General features: G+C 51.7%; 1 protein-coding gene across 2 annotated transcripts in view; it reads right to left on the bottom strand.

The window, feature by feature from the left end:
- Positions 1-20,653, bottom strand: part of TMEM63B (transmembrane protein 63B) — a 47,718-nt gene that overhangs the window by 14,232 nt on the left and 12,833 nt on the right. Inside the window, exons 2-4 of one of the 2 annotated variants that reach the window (XM_075748964.1) lie at positions 4,715-4,913; positions 4,031-4,110; positions 2,140-2,178 (exon numbers count right to left, since the gene is read on the bottom strand). In XM_075748964.1, coding sequence (XP_075605079.1) covers positions 2,140-2,178; positions 4,031-4,110; positions 4,715-4,891 — 296 coding nt within the window. In that variant the 5' untranslated portion in view covers positions 4,892-4,913. The remainder of the gene's footprint in view (positions 1-2,139; positions 2,179-4,030; positions 4,111-4,714; positions 4,914-20,653) is intronic. The other variant, XM_075748965.1, reaches the window with a different exon arrangement.

Below are 20,653 nucleotides of genomic sequence, written 5' to 3'. Positions count from 1 at the left end.
GAATGCCATGCTGAGATGACCAGGCTAACTCAGCTCTATTCATCAGGATGCAGAGATGATAATCAGGATGACCAGCAGTGCTGAGAAGACAGAGGTGGCCAAACCTTGCCAAAGATGAGAAGCTGAAGAGGGAGCTGTAACGGTACCTGCACCTAGCTGGAGGCTTTTTTAAAGCAAAGCACTAACAGAGCAAGTGGGTGGAGGCAAGGTTGCCCTAAACCACAAGATTAAAGATGGGACCCAAGAGGCCTTCTCCATGCCTGCTGCTCCAGATTTGGTGCTGGCCTTGCCAGGGAGGGAAAAGGATGGGGTCAGAGGCATGGCTAGCCTCAGGCCAAGGGAATCACAGGCTCCGGGAGGGGAGGCCAGGCTTGCTGCGGAAGGGGCATGCTGTGATGTGAGGCAGGAGATGGCTGTGTGGGTGGCAAGCCCTGCAGGGCTCTGTGATCACTGCCCTTACACAGAGGTGTGGGAGGTTGCCACAACTTCCCAGTGCAGACTGAGTCACCAATCAAGAGTGCCGATGGCTGCCACAAGCCCTGCAAGGGGCAGGACAAAGGCACTTGCCAGTTCTCAGGGAAAGTGACATGTCAGAGGAGGATGCCCTCCTGCACCAAGAGCGATGCTGCACATTCAAGGGCTGGGAGCACCAGGCAGCACACGTGTGTCCATGACCCATCACCTGCCACTGTACCCCAGCACAGACAACAGCTGGGATGGGAAGGTGCCACCAGCCTTGCAGAACCACAGCCAGGACGTTTCCTTCCTGAGATCCACAGACTTTGAGTGTTTCTGGCTACCAACCCTGTCCCAGCTCAAGCAGTAGGTCTGGGGTGGGGTGGGGGGGTGTGTCAGCAGAGAGCTCCAGCAAGCCCAGATGAAGAGTGGGAGTAAGAAGAAGCAGCCCCCTGGAGAGAGACAAGCACTCATGAGGATAACCAAGGTGACCCCTCTGAAAAGCCTCAGAGCATGACAGCTCTGCTATGTCTGCCTTACTCCCCCCAAAAGGTGCAGCAAGACACACCTGAAGCAGGACCAACCACTACTGAAGCATGAGCAAGAGGTCCCCCCTGTGCCATACACCACAGCTACCACCACCTCTTTTCACAACTCCAATTGCTCTCCTCCTTTGGGGGCAAGGTGCAACCACAAAAATGGGAGCATCCCTATACCCTCTCAAGGCAGTAGCAGGCTCCCGCTTTGCAAGTGATGGAGTTTGAGAAGCAAGGCTGCAGCTTGCTGCCCCAGCCTCAGATGTGTGTTAGCCTGGCTGGAGTGACCATCACAGGCTCTGCACCACCAGCTCATTGTATCCTCTGCAGTGTACATCACCCAGCCAGTTGGCAAGGCATAGGGGATGCTCTTTTCTTAGGCATAAAAGCAGCAAGAAAGAGAAAAGAGCAGAAAGGGAGGGTCCATGACGGTGCTTAATGGGCAACACCTGGCCAAGGTGCCGAAGGATGCTCTCAGCAGTGCTGAGGCAGGAAGTTTGCTTCTGCAGGGGAAGAGAGAAAGGACAAAGGTGCTGCCTTGCTGGGCGTGCTGCCAGCCAGGAGTAGGCAGCAAGGGACAAGGGCCAACACTTGCCCTGGTCCTGGCAGCCTCAAGGGGTGAAGGAAAGAGAGAAGAGTCTTGCAATCATTTGCCAGATCCTCTCCATGCACCCGCCTGCCCTTGCACCTGGTATGGGAGCAGCCCTTGTGGCACCCTGGCACAAGACAAATCACATAAAGGCGGCTTCCCTGTACCTGGGTGACCTGAGTGTGCTGTGAGCACAGGCAACTAGGCTTATTTTCTCCAACATATGGTAGGATAGCTGGACATGGGCAGGTAGAGCAGGGTATGAGATGTGGCACCCTCTGCCTCGGCTGGGACTGGGAAGTGCTCGGCACCGATGCCCTCAGGGAGTGTTTAAGGGTCACTAGGGGAAAACCAGGGTGCATCCAGCTGTGGTAGTGGCTGACACAAAGGGGAGGGAAAGAGAAGAGCATGAATCCACCGAGAAGCACAAATCCAAGCCTGAACTCCCAGCCACTGAGATTAGTTCAGAAGCGAGACAGAAAACTGTAAGAGAAAAGGAAAAAGAGAGAGCGCGTGAGCAAGAAGGAGAAGAAACGAGACCCTGAAAAAATGACATACTATTCCCGCTCCTCTCGCTCCGTCTGCCAGCGTCGGCGCCTGGGGGCATAGAAACAGAAAAGGAAAGGTTACAACCATGGGAACAGGCGCTGGGTCTCCTCTGTCATGGCAAGTTACACACCCAACAGGGCTCCACACCATCCTGAAGAAGAGAAACCCGCCAATGGTCACGCTGGAGAGACCCCTTCCTTCCACATCCCAGTGCTGCCCCAAGCCACAATACCCTGGAGCCCTTGCTGGCCCAGGAGCAGAGCACTTTGCTGCCAGCTAAGAGGAAACTGGCTTTCTGGGAAGGTGGTCAGGCTACACACCATGGGTGTCCCAGGGAGCTCCTGAGGGATGAGACCAGGCAGGACAGCCTGCCAGGGCTGCCCATCTGGCATCCAAGCTCCCCTTCCATGCCTCCCCTCCTCACCCAGGCAGCCAACACACTTGCATCCCACCCTCCCGAAACGTTCATCCCAGCCCACAGATGGGCCAAGCAGCAGGGGCTCCTCCCTGGGATCCTGGTCCTGCTGATCCACAGTCCTTATCACAGCCATGCTGTCCCTCTCCCTGCACTTATCAGCCTTCCCTCAACAAACAGCTGGCAACCCTCTGCCTTTCTGCCTACAGCCACTGCTCCCACTGCCTTGCATCCAAGGTGCTCAAGCATGGCCTCCAAGAAGGGCCAGTCTTCTCTCCCCACTGAAGGCCAGAGCTGTGCAGCCCCTGTGGCTACCAGCCAGTGCTTGGGTCCAGGCAGCTTAACCCCAAGGGGCTGCTCCCCTCTCCCCAGTGAAGTCCCATACAGCTATTCCCTTCTCCTTGCTTCCCCCCAATGCCCCTGCATTGCTGATTTCCCCTACCAGGCCAGGAAAGGAAGGGCAGAGGAGCCACAGGGACACAGCTGCTTATCTAACACTATCCAGGACTGCTTATCTAAACCAGGAGAGTTCCTGGTTTGGTGCTTGAAGAAAACAACTCTTACTCTTCCCACTGCTGTGCAGGGAACACTCAAGAGTTGCGTGCTTGAATCTGTATTGCCAAAAGGAACCAGAGGCTGGAGCTCAGCCCCATCCGAGCCTTTGGGCACGATGAACTCATGAAGCTGATCCAGAGGAAGAACCTACCACAGCCATCCTTCAGAAGCCACACTTTGCCTCCAGCATCGTGACAAAGCACAATGGGCACAGCAAACCACCTCTGGAGAGAGGCAGACTACCTGCACAACCACTCTAGCTTAACCAAAGAGAGTTCCTCATCCTGCACTGGAAGAAAATAATAGTTGTCCTTCCTGCTGCTGACAGCAAAACCAAGAACAGCATCTCACTGTTCTGTGGGGCTACCAACCCCAACAGGCCCCAGCTTTTGCTGACAGACACTGTAGCCCATGAATGCATTGGGCAGGAAGGATCCAGAGGGACTCATCAGCACTTGGGAGGAGAGCTAAACTCGTATTAGCACTGCAGTACCACACCTGGAAACACAGCCTACTGCTTTTCAAGTGCTCTTAAGAACTGCATCCAGCAGAGCCATGAAGACGCTTTCAGAGGCTTAACAAAGCCTTCACTGTGGCAGCCCTCACCCTTCCGGTGACCTCTTTTCCTCTTTCCTCCCTCACCTCCACCTGCTGTTCCTTTGTAAGGACCCCTGCACACCTCTGTGACTGTAGGGACCATAGGTGATATGGAGCCAGCAGGGACCACTCCCTGCATTGCGAGAAGGATGCTGTAACAAAAAAGCTGGTAAGCAGGTATTTTTCCTGTTCCTGGAGCTCAGGAGACAAGTGGCACGCTTGGCACTCCTCCCCAGCTGCCTCTGGCACACGCAAGAGGATTTATCCCTTCTGCCCCACAGCAGAGGAGGGTACCACTCATGCCTTGTTTCTGTGGCCCTCTCCCATGCTTACCTGTCAGCATCAGTCACCAGGGCCAGGCGTCCGTAGTCCCAAGCAACTTTACGCAAAATTGAAAAGACAAACAGCAGCGCCTGGAAGAAAGCAAAGGGGAGCTGTGAGATGATGCATTGTCCAGCTCTGTCCTCATCTGCTGCATGCAGAGCCACAGGAACAGGGAGGGTAGGAAGGGACAGGACTCCTCAGCTAACAGCACACTGAGGCCACTGGACAGCACAAGTTCCCCAGGGTTGTTAAAACCAGACTATCTGGATGGCTGTAGAGGCAGAGGTCCAGGATGCAACGCACAGTAGCTAATTTAGCCACAGGATCAAAAGGCCCTCAGGTCCCAAGGAAGCAAGGTTATAGCTACAACATCTGTGGTCCTGCAGTTCCTAAGGAGGAACAAGTGGGTAAAGCCAGGTGGGTAAAGCTCCAGGGACTGGAGTTTTGGGATGCAGGACTGATCTAACCTGACCCACCTTCTTAGGAAAATTTACAACTCCTTTCCATGGGCTCAATGTGGTGATACTGGAGTTAAGTCAATGGTGGCTAAGGGACATGATCAGGGCTGTAAAGTCAGCCAGCAACAAAGCCTGGGATAGCATTTGGGGCCCTCAACTGTAACCACCCAACCACAGTCCTCCCTTCATGGCTAATTAGGGGAGAAGGTGCTGAAGCAACAGTAGGCAGACTTACGAGAAAGCACATAAAGTCGAGGGCTAGGACAGTGGGTACCCCACCGAAGGGCAGCCCCTGCAGCACAGTGCTGCGGATGCGGGCACTGTAGCAGTAGTCCTTGGTGCTGTTGTTGCATGTGGAGGCTTTGCAGGTGGCCCCTGCCGAGCCCAGGGTGGCAATCACGTAGGGAAGCATCTCTACAGCTTCATCGTCTTCCCTAGGGAAAGGGGAGAAAGGTCTGGTTAGACACACACCAGCTAGACGACAGCATAGCCCTGTTAGAGTTAGGGACCAACCTCACCCACTATCTTAGGCTCCTCTGCGCTACAGGATTTCCCTGGGAACCAGTGTCCATGGACAAGGTCATCTGGAGAAGCCTGCTGAGTTTGGGGGGGTGCTGGAAGAGCCTGGGTGCTTCAGCAGCTGAGGTCCCACCATGCACAGCCCCAGAGCCTCCTTCCTTGTTCCCCCACTCTCCCACCATTTAGGTGCACCTCCTTCTCATGGACTACTCCTTTTCCCAAGGAAACTGTGTCTCAGTCCCTTCCCCTCCACAGGGAGAACATTTAGGTACAGGAAAGAACAAAAGGGTGGGGTGGTGGGGGCATGAAGTCACGCCTGGATGATAGAAACAAACTGCTACGGGATAGTTGCTGCATCATGATCCCACAATTTCCTTTGCCTGGCGGCGTGCCATTAGCTTTACTAGCCTGAATCACCACCCTCCGCTCACTGCAGGCCTCAGCCCCCAGCTCCCAGGGCACCCATCAGGGGCTGGTTACACCCCCTGCTTGTTTCCTTTCCTTCCTCTGACTTGGATGCATTTAGATGCAATCACACAGAGGGCAGAGAGGAGGCTTAGGCTCTACTATTTAGCTGGTCAAATATTTATTTCAGTGCCCTCCCCAAATTGCTACAAGACCCACAGCTGGGTTTGGGTCAGCATCACTGCAGCATAACTGCTTGGACACGGGGAGATCTTCCTCCTGTGCAGAGCAGCTCCATAGGAAACAGAGAAGACCATGCCAGCAATGGATAAATGCAAATTGAGCATCACTGGGATTGTCTGGAAACAACAAATCAACAGCAAGAACACAACCACTTCATGAAACAGGGGAGAGAAAACCCCATCAGCTGCAGAAGGAAGCAGCAATAATAGATTGGAATATCTACCCAGGCTGCCATTCCCTGAACCACCCCTCTTATGTAGCACCCACCAACCAGAACCCAAATCCTTTACTACCACTGCATACCATGCAGAAGGGCTGGCTGGCACAGCATCGCTGCTGGGCAATGCTCAGGGGCTGCCTACCCAAGCCCAGATGTCCTGGTGGGCTGGGCAAAAGAGCAACCACTTGCCCAAAACACAAGAAAGCCACCATCGCTGCCCTGTGCTGGTTTTGGCCTCTTGTCCTAGAGATGCCCCCTGCCACCAGCCCTGCCCTTCTAGCTCCACGTTGGACAGTGACATTAGCAGAGAGGGCGCAGGGCTCTTCCCTTCCAGCTCACGGGTATATCCTGGCAATCTCCCACCTGCCTGCAGAGATTTATCAGCATCGCAGCACAATGCTGGCTGGATAATGACCACAAAACCATTTGCTACAGTGTCCTAGAGAACTCAGCTTCAAAGTGATCTTTCCCAGCTCAGCTGGTACAGATGCACAGCTGCAAACCAGCTGAAGCACCGATGACAGACTGCACTGTGACAAGCAAAAGCCCAGCTGGGTACAGGCATTGAGAGGGTCAGCCAAATTGGAAAAGCCACCAAGCAGCCTGTTAAGAGATATTCACAGGTATAGAGCTGGAGCAGGGCTGCCAGGAGCAGAAAACGGAAGCAGAAAAGCAGGAGAAGAACACCAAGCCACAAGATCACAGTTGGGAACACAGTTGGATAATTCACCCTGACTGAATTAAGAGGAGACTCGGAAGCTCCAGAGAAGGGATGGGAAGAAATTATGGGATAAGACTCACCAAAGGAAAGTCACACACTTTTGAGCATAAATGGTTACAGCCCTCTGTTTTTACCTACAAAGTGCCAGCCTAAATGGACTCAATGCAAAGAGAAATACCTCTCATTCCTCTTTTTGGGAATCTCGTAAACTTTTAGGTTGTAAATGGTATCTTGCAACAACAAGTCCAGGTATTGAGTAAAAGATTACTATCCCACTGCAACTCCACAGCCTTCAGTTCTCCTTGCATAATGAGAAAAGGTAGAGAATAAAAGCCTTTGCTTTTTTGAGACCTAAGCTCACTACTGTGAAGTGCCCTGTCCTTCCCACGACACAAGGTGTCTTCCAGGTCCAACCACTCTCACTGCACATCCCCAATATATCCTCTCTTTTGACCCCACAGAACGGTGACCAGAACCACATATGATATCCTGGGTAGGGAAATGACCTTGACTGCCAGAACAACATCCTGACGCTCTCAGCATCTCTCCTTACACTACTCCTTGTGCGGCTGAGCTTGATTTACTTCTCTGACAGCATCCTTGCATATTAAGGAAAAGCATCTCGGTAACTGGCCTGCAACGATACTGCCCTGAGTAATTTAGAAGCCAGCCACGTCCCAGAACCAATCATTCCTTCCAATACACTGGGCTACATGCTTCTTGGTACTCGCTTTCTCCTCACCTTACACCACTTCGCTTCACACAGTGTCACTTTAGATTCGCTTTATCTTGACAGATCTGAACAACTCCAGGATATCTGGAGGTTTTGGGTACCTCGTTACACATCATCTTTTCTGGGTCATTAATAGCAAAGGACCTCACCCCTCTGCTCATCACACTGAAATTGCTCATTCACTTCTATGCTTTGTTTGTGGACCCTTGGCCAGTTTTTGATCCAGGACTCCAGCCCAGTCTCCTCCAGTAGACAGTTTTCTTAAGCGTTTTCTGTGGAATTGCAGAGGTTTTCTGACCATCCAAACAAATCACACAAGCTGGCCAAGTATTATCTATTATTTTACTCAAGTACTAAAAGACTTGAAACAGATCAAAGAATATGATTTTCCTGTGCAGAGACCAAACTGTTTACCTCACTCCTGCATATTTTTATAGCCCCATTTCCCAGTCATCTTTTAAAAGAAAAGAGGCTCGTATGGTCACATCGCCCATGACCCTATCATAATCATGACTTATACAAACCATTATGTGTTCAAGACAAACTTTGCAAGCCTATGGGTAATTTAAGCCACATTTCACAGAGAGAGGTCCCAGAGATGTATTTGTTTTTCTAAAGCCTAGAAGATGGACTGGAAGGGACTGGGGATAAGCCTTCCCAGTCTCTCCAGTAACATGGCCAGAACACCCAGTAATGCAAAAGCTGCAGCATATGCCCAAGGGCTACATTGCCTTTTCATCAGCCCAGTCAGACAGTCAACACCTTCCCTAGGGTATGCAATCACCTGCCCGGCTGGTGAGCACAAGAAGGGGCTCCCCATGGAGACAGAGGTGCTTCAGGTGCATGAGAAGGCTGGGAGAGCTTGCAGGGATGTCCTGAGCACTTCTGCCCTTCCAGCTCCCCCAGATGCAGGCAGACCCAGCAGCAGCGTAGAGGCGACCTGCCATCACATTGCTTGAGGTCAGACCCACTAAGGTGCCCAGCTTCTTGTGGGGTTACAACACAAATTAGGCAACTAAGGAAAAGCTCAGTGACCATCTCTGCAGGTTTAATTGATAGTGCCTACCTAGCATCCTTCACCTGAAAGGTCTTCCCCAGGAGCCTATCTGCTGGGCAGGAGGCTGGCTGGTCTTGCCAGGCACAGCGCAACCCATGGGCCCGTCAATAACCTCTGTCCTCACACTCAGTTTGCACCTTGGTCCTCATGGCCACTCCAGGGGACCCTTGACCTGGCAGGGAACACAGCAATGTGTCTTGTGCTGCAAGGTGCAGGGTTGGTCCTGGAGGCAGCCAACGTCGGGTGCAGTGTTTTAGGCAAAGCACAGGCAGGGAAGATGGCACTCACAACAAGCACAGTAGCATAGTTCCCAATTACGGAAAGGAAATTCCCTCCAATTACGGAAAGGAAATTCCCTCCAGCAGTGCAGGAGGAAAAAGGGTACTCATCCAGCAACTGCTGGCCCCCTCCCCAAGCACACACGTGATGCCCTGCCTCCACCCACAGCAGAGATGTTTTTTCAAAGCTTTCTGTTCAGATACCACTGCCTGCCTCTGGGGAAGAGCTCTGGGTGCCTCCTTATACCTATGCTGCCACAGCAGGTAAGAGAGCCCCTGTGATCGTGCAGGCTCTGCTGTACTGGGAGTGGGACACAGTCAAAGGTGCCTTTCTTGGTCCCTCCTTCCCCTCGCAGGCTGTAGGACGCTGCGAGCTTAGCCCTGCCTGGGCTGTGATGCTAACATCAGCACGAGCTCTGGCTCATCAAGACAGCCAGGGCCCTGGGAGTTGGTAGGAAACCATTGCGAGGGCTGGGGTGGTGGGAACCAGCCCAAGGCATCCAAGTGCTTTCCTAACCATGAGCATGGCTTCCCATCACAGCACACAGCAGGTCCAAAGATGCAGTAAGAGCAGGACACTGAACTAGGTCCCACGCAAGCCTCAGAGGGTTCCTCTCCTGCACTTTCCACATTTAATGCTGACTTCCCCAAAACAGCAAGGACAGCATAGAAAGACTTGCCAAAAGACATCTTTGGCTCTTATTCAGCAATACTGGGCTCCATCCCCTTCTCTATGAGCAGCAGGAAATGGGGAGTGAGGAATGGCAGTCCCTCTGCTTCCCCCATCCTCAGAGAAGCCTGCTCCCTGCCCTGCACCACAGCCTCTACCCAGCATGTCATTGCCCCACGTTTCTACCCCCACACATCAGCGACAGAGGCATCGCACTTCCTAGCTGAAGTCCCTAAAGCACATCCCACCAGGCAGGCACTGCAGTACATGCAGCCTCCAGCCCAGCCCTGCTGAGCCCTGCACAAATGTAGCCCTGGGAACCACTGTTCTTGAGGGCTTGGCAGACCCAGCAGAGCAGGGGCTCTCCTCCTCGCCTTTGTCCTTGGCCTGCAGGTCAGCACAGCTCATTAGGTCTTCATCTTGGATGAGCACCCATGCAGGAGCCAAGCACATCTCCATGCTCCCACCTGTCCATTGCAGAGGGAAAGAGGAAAGAAGGCAGGATGAGGCTGGGAAGGTCAGGATGACATGCCTTGGCTCTTGCAGCCTGATAGATGGCCACGGAGAGTGTGGATCAAGATGCTCAGAGTCATCCCACAGTCTGGGCTGGGTGTGACACCCAGCAGAGCCCTGAGGGGCTCTTGCAGGGCAGGGGACCAGGCAGCACCCATTGAGGCCGCTGCCTGCTCCACGCTGAATTCTGCCATGGCACAGCATGGCCTGGGCATGCAATAACAATAGCACTGCAGGCCCTCCCAAGCGGAGCATTTCCCATTCTCGCCAGCTCATCCTGAAGCCTCTGCCCCTCACCCCCAGCACTCCTTTGCCAAACCCCTGGCACCAGAAGGGAAGAAGAAAGCAAGCTCTCTGTTGGATCTCGAGCAGGAGTGATGCAGAAGCTGGACAGCCAGCTTACAGGCAGATGCACAGACACGGACAAGTGTCTAGCTGTGTTCCTCCAGCCACACCACTGATGTCAGCCAGACATGAAGAAGTGGCCTGAGAAACACTTGCAGAAAAATATAAATCAATAAAGCATATGCCTGTGCTTGCAGCCAGAATGACGTAAGCACACAAGCTACATTCATTTTCTCACCGGTAAATGTTAATAACCCCATCTGTAATTAGAACAGCAAGATTGTGCTCTGGTAGAGATGCGTTTGTTTATGGAAATGTGACAGTGTCACAACAGGCTGGGGGCATGGAGATAGGCAGCTGGATACCAGCAGCTCTGGTGTTAGGAGACTAGAGATTTCCAGTTTAAAAAACAAACAAACAACAGCCCACCCCCAAAACCAACCCAATATTTGCTAAATCACTAGGACGTGATGTTCAGGGAGGTGAGGTGCATTTTGGTTCCTGGCCCCAGAGAGTGCTGGGGGCATGGCCTGTACCTTGAAGACCTGCTTCTCTGGGGTGCCCTTGGTCTCCCAAGCACCATGGGTGATCCATGCCATGATGCCAGGGACCTGAGCCTGGAGGACGTGCCACCCTGAGTTCCTGCCTGCCAGGGCAGCACAGACCTGCCTGTGCTGGGCACTTCGAGACCCTCATGCAGCAGCTGGCACCTGAAGTTGAGGGAGCCCTTTCACCCCCCAAACAGCCACCTAGGTTACCTGCTCCTCGATGGCCAAGCACAGCAGAACTCTGTGCGAACCACACGCAGTCACAAACAGACCATTGGAAGAACAGTCCGACTCTTGGCGAGCAAGCAGGGAAAAGCCTCAGGAGAGATGGGGAAGGGCTTTGCAAACTCATTGAAAGCCGTTTCCAGAGTACAGCAGCAAAGAAAAGGGGTAAATAGCACTCTCGCTGCAGACAGAGCGGTGGGAAAGCTGCCTCATGCCATGCTTCAAACCTGGCATGGGATTTTCAGGCAGCTGAGGGCCTGAGAAGTGCTGACACTCCAGATGCAGCGAGGAGGAATGCAATCTGCAGGCCAAGGGAAAAAGCATCAAGAAATAAATGTGCTACCGGTACATTTGAAACAAGCCTGGGCAAAGCACCGAACAGCATACAATAGAGATCAGTCCTGTATCACCAGGAAGGAGGAGGGCCTGCCAAAGCTCTGCATCTCTCTGCCTCTTTTCCATCTCCTCCAGTCAACGTACACAGCTCTCTGCATGCTTCATCATCTGTATGGGCTAGCTGAGCAGACACTGGGCCTCCAAAGCTTTCATCTGGCAGGCTCGGCTTCTTCAAAGCAAAAATGAAGTGCACTCTTGCTCTGGGTGTAAAGTCCTTCCAGCTGGCTTTGCATCAGGCCTCAAATATCTATCAAAGGGCATCACACCTTTCTCTGCGTATCAACTCCCAGCCCTGGTGTTGGCAGGTACCATCACTGTCACAGCAAGCCCCTGGCCCCACGCTGCTCCAAGAATTGCTTTGCTGCGGCTTGTATACTGCTGGCTGCGTACATCCCCCTGCTCGGGAACCGCGTCCCTGCTCCCGGCACAGCTGTAAGCACAGCCAACCACACAAGTGACTTGTCTGCACTGGGACATCCCCGGCAGGGATGGAAGTAGACTGCAACAACAAGGAACCTTTGGATCCCTGAAAAAAAAAACTTGTGTTTTATTTTCTCTTCAAGGCAACATAGACTTACACAGCTCAATAAGCAAAATGGGAAGGAAGCATGGCTTCCCCACCCAAAAGGAAGAGGGGAACTCCTCCCAACATTCTGCGCTGAACCTGCTAGAGTATGATCCTGAAGGGACACAGATGTGTTGGAGGCCCCTGCTCACTTCCTCGGGCTCAGTACTGGGCCGCTCCTTCATTTCAAAGGCTCAAAACAGGGTCGAAGAACTCCCTTCCCTGGGAAAAAGCACTCTGCAAGCTGAGGAATCTCAACATCAGGGAAATCTTCAAGGTTTTGGGTGAAACCAAGCCATTTTATTTCTACAACTTCATCTTTACAGTCCTCCCTTGACCAGACCACATGGGAGTTTTTCCTGGGGGTTATTTTCTCATCCATGATTTTCAATAAGGAGAAGAGATTTTGGGTACTAACTTCCACGAAGGTCAGGGAATCTGTCTATTTCATGACTCTGTCCTTTTCAAGATCACCAGGACAGTCAGTCACAAAACCTTGCCTTTGAACATCAGCAAAACCCTTCATGCTGCCTTCGCCCACTGGAAACTGCCTGCCTTGCCAAGCGATACGGATTTAGCTCCAGACAGCTAGGTCTTGTTTATGCCTCTTTTTTACAGGAACTCCCTCCAATCTGCTGGTAGCGCTTTCAAGTCGTATGGTGCCCTGAACACAACGTACCATGCCAAGAGGGGCTGTACCACAGCTCGAAACCCTGGTATGCTGCGGTTCATACTCCTCTCATCTCAGCTGGCTAATCTGTTTTACTTCCATGCCTGATAAATTCCTTCCTTCCTGATAAACTCTATGGAGTCTTGACACCACCTGGATGCCCCCAGGGTCCCATGCAAATGTCCCACCGTAGTCCATAGCAAGGGCTCATCTCCTCCTCTGCCATCAAGAGGAAGCCAAAACCTAACCAATAGTTCTCCACATCAATCAGCTCTCAGTCTGCATGGCAGAGCCACAGTCAACCTGATTTGCATTAAATTTTGAGTGTTAGATTTCATGAGTCACTGAATCAAACACTTTAGTTCCAGATATATCTACCTGTCACTTTCCCTTCAAGCTCCTGGGCTGTAAATCTATCAGAAAGAAATCAAGTTTGTCTGCCAGCTTGTACTTTATAAAGAAATACCGCTTACTGTTTGGCTTCCCTTGTTTCCTGTAGGCATATACCGGTAGCGATACAGCAAATGCAACGTAAATGAGTGGTGAGACTGATGAAGTGCTGGACTTCACGCTTCCACAGAGCCAGAATTCAGTGGCCATATGGCAACCGAATCCTGGTTGGGAGTAAGTCCCAGAAAACAGGGCTTCCTCATCTATCACCTAACACCTCAGCAGCAGCAACTCTACCAATTCCCAATGCACATTTACTAAACCCAAGGATGGAGACTCCACCATCTCTCAACATCAGTGTTTATCAGCTTCTGGTTTATGGATCCCAGTAGCACATGGGCTGTTCCTCAGGGGCAGCCTTCTTGGTTATCTCATCTCCTGCATGTCTATTAGCAGCACTTATGCTACTTGCACATGGTCTGCACTTTCCTTGCAAAATACTTGCGGGCCTGCCCCTGGTTGGCTCTCCCATATGTCATTCTTTAGGCGAGAGTGACAATTCATACAGGATCTTTTCTGCACAAATTTCACTTCAGCTTTCAAGCACTGTTAAGGAGAGCTGTTCAGGTGCATGACATCTGGCTTGGCTGAAACATGGACCAATCTCCCCGGTGGTCCCTTATTTACTCTGTTTTTTTCATGTTCCCCTCCATTTCTTAAGCGACCAAATACCATCTTGTCCATTTTGCACAGGTACACATTTTTAGCAGGAGCTTTGCACCTCTCCCAGCTCTCATCCCTTTTCCCTTTGTTTATCAGTAAGCTCACCTCATCTTAGAGCTTCTTGTTTATCTCTGGTCTTAATCCTCTTGTGCATAGGGGAGTATTAACATACTTGCCTTTCCTCATGCCCCATATCTGTCCTCTACCAGTCATCACAGACAGAGTATTCTCATTTACACTCGGCTTTTCCTCTTGAGTGAAGCATATGTGTCTCATAAAACCAGGTTTTTGAGCTAATCTCTCAAGGTCACATTGACTGTTTCCTCCTCCTCACTTCTGCATGACAGGAGTTACCTCCTTGCAGCACAGCACTCAGACACAGGAATTTTGTCCACTGGGCATGATTACAGTTGCTTACCCACACAGTGTGGTCAGCACTTCCCACCAAGGAAACCTTTGGTGATGTAAGTCACCAAGCAGTGGCAAGGAGCATTTCTGAGTTGTCCAAGCCACCTCTCAGGGCTCCACAGCTGGTTCCTCACCAGGGGCTGGCAGGATACCCTACTGTATCAGCCCTGGGAATGTCCCTACTCACTCTGGAGCATGCAAGTTGCTCACTCAGAGGTTATTGGGGAGCTTCTCTTGCCCTGTCCTCCCGCCCTAAGCACTGACAAACACCATGCTCGGCATGCACGGGGTTGGGGCAGTATCTGTCTTGGATGGTACTGCAGAAATGCTTCATGCACCTGCTTTTAGCAATTGCTCCAGAGACCCAGGAAAACTGAAACCTTGCATCAATTCAAGAATGGTGGCAAAGCAGGTACATGGGCTGCTTAGAGCAGCAACCCTGGAGATGATGCACAGAGAAAAACCCTCCTTCACATCACAAGGTGAGGAAGCTTGGCACTAGCAAGGAAGGGTCCACCAGCCTGGTACTCTCATCCAGCAGGAAACATACAGGATATAAAACCAGAAAGCCTGGAGGAAAACCCCTTCACTTGTGGGCACTGGGGGGCAAGCAGCCAGTATGCTGCATGACCTGCAGCAGGACCAACTTCTCAGTGTTGCTCCTACAACAACAGGAACATCTACTCCAAACCCTGGCACCTGCACCCTTCCTATAACAAAAAGGTTGATCCTCTTCAAAGGTCCCTAAGCAGACTGCAGCTCCAAGTGTTTGCATTTTGCAGGCTGGGTATATTCTTGCCTTTTCTTCACCTTCCTTGCAGCACTCCTAAGGTAGCGCTTGCCTTGCAGGGTTGGTCTACAAAGGACCCACAGCACAGGAGAGCAACAAAGGCTAACATAATCACAACCCTGCAGCCGGAAGAATAGAGGTCCCTTTACGACTCCATGCTGAGAAGAGATTTGGCAGCCACAGCAGGAGGAGGAAAGAAGTCAATTGCTCCTCAGCGACAGCAGACATCATTAAAGGGTTCTTACAGCAGGAGGTCTGGATGCGGCCAGCAAGCTAGGACAGTTATAGGAGAACATCTAGGAACCAGCATCCTGCATCTGCTGGGGAAAGCATGACAGTGCTGCCAGAGCTCCGGCAACAGCAGCACAGCGCCATAGCACTAAGCACAGGGCTGGCACAGCATCCAGTACGACTAAGAGCAGCGGGGCAACCTTGGCCACAAGGATGTCCAATCTAGGACACTCTGATGCTGGAAAAACTTTGAAGCTTTACGACACACCAGTCTCTTTACACACTCTGTCCCAGCAGCTACTGAACTCCAATGAGGGAGACAGAGGCTGAGAGAGACCAATTTTGAGCTCCTGCTGAGCACTGAATAAATAACAAAGGTCATAGCAGAGCGAGATGAACATTTAACATAGCCTTGAGAATGTCCTTGTCCCCGAGCCCTCATCTGTGCCAGAAAGAGTTGATAGACCCCACTTGCATGTCAGTGCCCAAAGATGTCCCAATTCCTCTTCTGCAGGTTGTTTGCTCTGATGCTGCCAGAGGGATCTAATCTAGAGACAGCTGCTCAACAACCTTTACCTGCTGGGAAGAATTAGGGTTAAGCACCTCTGAGTCTTCAGGGCAGCTCTGCCCACCTTTGACTGCTAAGGCTAGGGTCTGCAGCCAGGAGTCACTCACATGCATCAGGCTGGGGACGCCAGTCTCTCAGCCAGCCACGAGCACTTGAGAGATGCAGACCAGGCTCTTCTTTTCAATGGTCTCTCTTCATCCCACAGGTCTTGGCAAGAGGAGCTGGGCTCGGCTTGGGAACACCGAGAACAAAGTGCCGGTCCGGCACTGGGCACAGCGATGACGGCATCCAGCCGAGACCAGGAACACTGAAGTGGTACTTCAAGGCAAGCAGCCTGGCTCCCAGACCCACAGATAAAGGTGTGCAAGATAAAGTGGCTGCTTGGACTTGGAGGAGGGCACCGAATTTTCGGTAAGACACAGAAGTGCAAGCCTCATGTCATCCAGACTCCTATCTCAATGTTAGGACAAACAAAGAAATAGTACTCTAACTGGGCAAAGCTGATCTGAGTCACTGTTTATTCATGGAGCACAGCTCCACAAGAGCAAATATCGAGCCTATTAAAGTCCACTAAAGACCTGCAGTCAGCAACCTCTTGCCTGTAGTCCCAGCTGAAACCAGGGTGCTCATATCCTCTAAAACCACTGAAATCCTGACCTGACATGAAGGAGATGGCTTAGAGGTCACTCCAGAAGCAATGTGGAACACACCAAATACGGTGCACTAAGAGCTGCTAGAGGTGAAGTCAGGAAGTGCTCTCCTGCCCAGACAGACCAGCATCCCACAGAAGAACTAAAACTGGGCACTCAGCAGCCCCCTCAGGTGTGCCTGCTGGGTGGCCAGAGCATCTCCCAGGCTCTGCTCCTCCAGTCTGCAGCATTGAGAGGAAAACAGCAGTGGGTGCTTTCCCACAGGCTTCAGCCTGAAGAACACCCAGTGGCAGCTAAGCATCATGGCCTGGAGCTGCTCTAGGGCAGCCTGCACACCTGGATGCTGTTTTCCATGGAAAACACTGCCCTAAGCAGAGTGCAAATCCATGGGGAACTGCCTGATTGGAGCCACAGCAGCAGCCCCAAGAGGGGTCACACTCAGAACTGCACTGCCCCCATCCCACCACCTCTGCTGCCAGGCTCAAGCCCTTCAGCCCTGATCCTAACATGTCAGTGGGAGCCAAGACCCATTGCTTATTCTAGCTATGTATCCTGAGACCACCTGTCCCTCTCAAAGCACTCCCTTGTACACTGTGCTTCCAGATGATTTCCGATGCCAAAAGAAAATAGCGTGACAGCACTGATGGCTGGGGTCCAGGTGCCCCAAGCCTAGGGGGAATCTCATCTCTGACCTTGTGTCTCCATCCTTGCATGAAGACTTGAAGTTTGAAGGTCATCTTTCCCTGGTCACGGGTACCAGTACACAGCATAACACTGGCAGGATGCACCAAAGCGCACCATAGGTTTCCACCAAGAAATCACCTCTCCTGGGTGTTCCCCTTGCACGGAAGGCGCACCTGGCTGTATGGACCGATGTGAAATGCAGCATCACAGATGTGTACAGGAAGAGCAGTACACCCAAATAAAAAGCAGCCAGTGGACCCCAAAGACAATCAAGGTAGCTTCAGACAACTGTTCTTTGCTGGTTCACATACTGGAGAGGATGAACATGCTGTTGCATACCTCATTTCTGGATCAGGACAACATACAACATGTATTGCATGAAAAGACAAATCACTCATTAAAGCAGTGGCTGAGGCCTCTAATACAAGGCAACAGAACAGCAAGCAGTTCCTCCAGAATTTTCCTTATAGGCATGAAGTCTGCCTGGCCTTCCCAAACATCACAGGAGCAGGAGTATATAAACAATTAGTAGATTATGGCATTCCAAGATTAATTACTAATTAATAACCCAGATGAAGTTAATGCTTAGTATTTCTCCCAAAGCAAATCTAGCTTTGGCAGCTGTATGGGCTAATGCTTAGAAATATTTCTCCAAGGATCTTCATGCAAAAGAAATCACGTCTGCTCAGGAAAGCTCCTAAGTACATACTTATCTTGAAACACTCTCACTGAAGTCATCATAACTTAAGTACATGGCTAAATTAAAGTGTTTACCTAAAAAGGGACAGACTTCTGTGTTCTGCTTCAAGCACCAGATGTTTTCCAAGACCATTCTCTGAACCCCAGCTATGTGCACTAGTTATCAATCCAGCCCCAGTTGAGCATCACAAGGTAGAGGCAGCAAAGAACAAGTAGCTTAACCAGAATTTTTCTTTGATGAGAAATCAGTTCCTGCAGTACACTTCACAGTGACTGGTTAAATAAATGATCCCAAACCAGAAAGCTTTCTTTGCTTCCTGGGGAAATGGTTCTGGCAGGCCTGAAAGGCATGCCATTCTTGGTGATTCTGTTTCCAAATTTCATTACTTCTGCTTCTGGCTGCTCCTCCAAAAATACTGCTTCCCCTTCTCAGCGAGGGGATTGAAGATCCCTTACTGTCAGGAGACATCTCACCTGCCTCTGCCCTCCTTAAGCTAAGCTCTGTACATCTGGCATCCTTCCAAGCACACCTCTCCAGCCTCTGTTTCCACGCCTGATGTCCCTCTACATGGTCAGTATCTTCCTAGTCGTATTGTGCCCGAACATTCCAAGCATGAATATGGTCAGAGCCAGAGGGAGACCAGTACTGTGGTCTCCTTGCTTTGCAACACAACTCCTTTGCATTCATAGCCCGACAGACCAAAGAATTCTCTTTCAGTCACATCGTGGCCAAATATCTAAACCCCTATACCCTGTCATCCTAGTTTGTCCTCTCACTTCCCATCTCCTTCCAGCACAGCTGTCTCCCATGGCAACCAAACCATCCACAGCAGAAGGGGAAAACAAGCAAAGCAAGCTTTTTTTTTTTTATTTTTAAACACACACAGTAGTTTGACAGGTGTCAACTGTTACGTGGTAAACTTCAGTTTTCCCATTTAAATCAACACACATTCAAATGTGCTAGTTGTCCCATTTTTACATAGTGGGACACACATGAACCTTGTTGCCAGACTCGCTACCAATCATCAGCATTAGTGCCAGGACTCACCTGGCTCTTGGCAAACACTACCACACAACAAACACAGCCTTTGCCTCTCCATCACTGTTATGGAATATTTTGAAAAGGGTCTCCTGCACTAAAGCACTTGAGTACCTCAGAGCTTCCCCAAGCAGCTGTACAATCTAGGGTCTTCTGCACTCCCACCAGGGCAGGCGATCTGCAGATGCCAAGGGCAGAGGTGAACTCCATTAACACATGATGGAGGAGAAGCTTCCTAACATTTGCTTTTAAGATCATGGTGTGGAAAGACATGTGCTACATGCTGGAGATAAGGCAGGAGCCTCTTACAGGGCATTTTGCTTTTTATCAAAGGAGAAAGTGCAGCCACACTGCCTCATCTCACATGCCGGTCAGGCTGTTCCTAGGATGCTTTTTGCCTGGCTCTTCCAACTTCTCCCAATCAGATCAGAGGAGCCAACCTGATACGTCACAGGAAAGCAGTAGCCAGCATTAAAATACAACCTGGACAACACAGAGTAAGGCTGGACAACGCTACTTATTTGAACAGCGGACTGAGCAAAGCCTCCGCTCCTCAAACTGGAGAGCTTTCAGATTCAGTTTGCACTTTGCAAGCCACTGCCGCCCTCCTGAGAGCTCCCAGGCAAGCCTAGCTGCTCCTTCCCCCCCGTCACCCTCCTGTTTGATAGGGGAGAAGTTTGCAAAGTCAGCGGTCCCCTGCCTAAACATCACCCTAGCAGGAGGTATATCCCAGGCATGCCAACATATACCTTCTTGAATCACAGCTGCCTGTGGTGGGGACATCCCCTCTCCACCCCATGCTGCTGGGGCTGGGAGGGCATCTCCCTGGCCAGCCTCCAGAGGGGAAGGTGCTGGGCTGCCCCCAGAGCAAACCTGGCAGCCACACTTAGCTCCTCCAGGGCCTGAAATGGGAAAGTATAGGGATGCAGGAGGGCAGCAGCAACTCCAGCCTTTCTTCCTGGGTAGTCAGAACCGTCACTGCCACCCTGCCCACCTGTTTATGCCCGAAGCCTGCCATGGCAATCCTGCCGCGGCCCTGTAAGCAAGTGGGGAGGCTGGAATTTCACCCCTGGCACCTTGCCCTCTGCTTACACCACCCAACCGGCATCCCGGTCATAGCCTCTGAGGAATCCCCACATACGGAAATCAGGCCCTTGCCAAGGCTGCAGTGCCAGCCACCCGGCACAGCTACCGGGGACCAACTAGAGGTCTGGTGGCAGGGGGGCACGCCAGGGTCAATGATGGGACCTCCGAGATCAAACCTGCCACACGGAGCTCTGCTGGGCTCCACGTCACGCACACACCCAGGGGCTGACTCATTTACTGCAGCACATCAGAAATCCACAGCCCCAGCAACGCTTTAGGGTCAATGCTTGCTCTCCAAGCAGCACAGGCATAGGGACATGCATGTGTGTGACCAGGCAGCAATCAAAAGAGATCCCTCGCCTGGTGCCTTCTACCCAGCACCCTGGTGGGCACTGCAAAGCAGCCTGGGGCAGTCATCTGTTCACCTTCAGAGTCTTGCTCAGATGCTGGCCGCATACCTTCTCCTGAGTCAGGGATCATTTCAACAGGAGGAAGCTGACAGCAAACCTGCCCCAAGTTTTACCCCACTGGTGCCAGCTGCAGTACCTTTGTCCCTACATGAAACACCTGCAGCCCCTCAGAGATAACTCCAGCCCAACACAGCCATGTGCACCTCTCTCCTTCCTCCTGAATCCTAGCTGCTTTACAAGCCTCCTCTCCAATGCCCCCATGTGCATGTTGGTAGGGGTAGGAGGCTGTGGATGGTTTCCCCAGGGCTAGAGGGGCAGAGCTGGTGCTCAGGCAGCTTTTCCCCAGCCATGCCCACAGCAGCCCCTTGATAAAGAGTCACCAGTGCCC

The sequence above is a fragment of the Balearica regulorum genome, chromosome 3 (genome assembly GCF_011004875.1).
Source record: "Balearica regulorum gibbericeps isolate bBalReg1 chromosome 3, bBalReg1.pri, whole genome shotgun sequence".
NCBI lineage: Eukaryota > Metazoa > Chordata > Aves > Gruiformes > Gruidae > Balearica > Balearica regulorum.
Note: the sequence above shows the minus strand (reverse complement) of the source record. Positions and strands in the feature narration are given on the sequence as shown.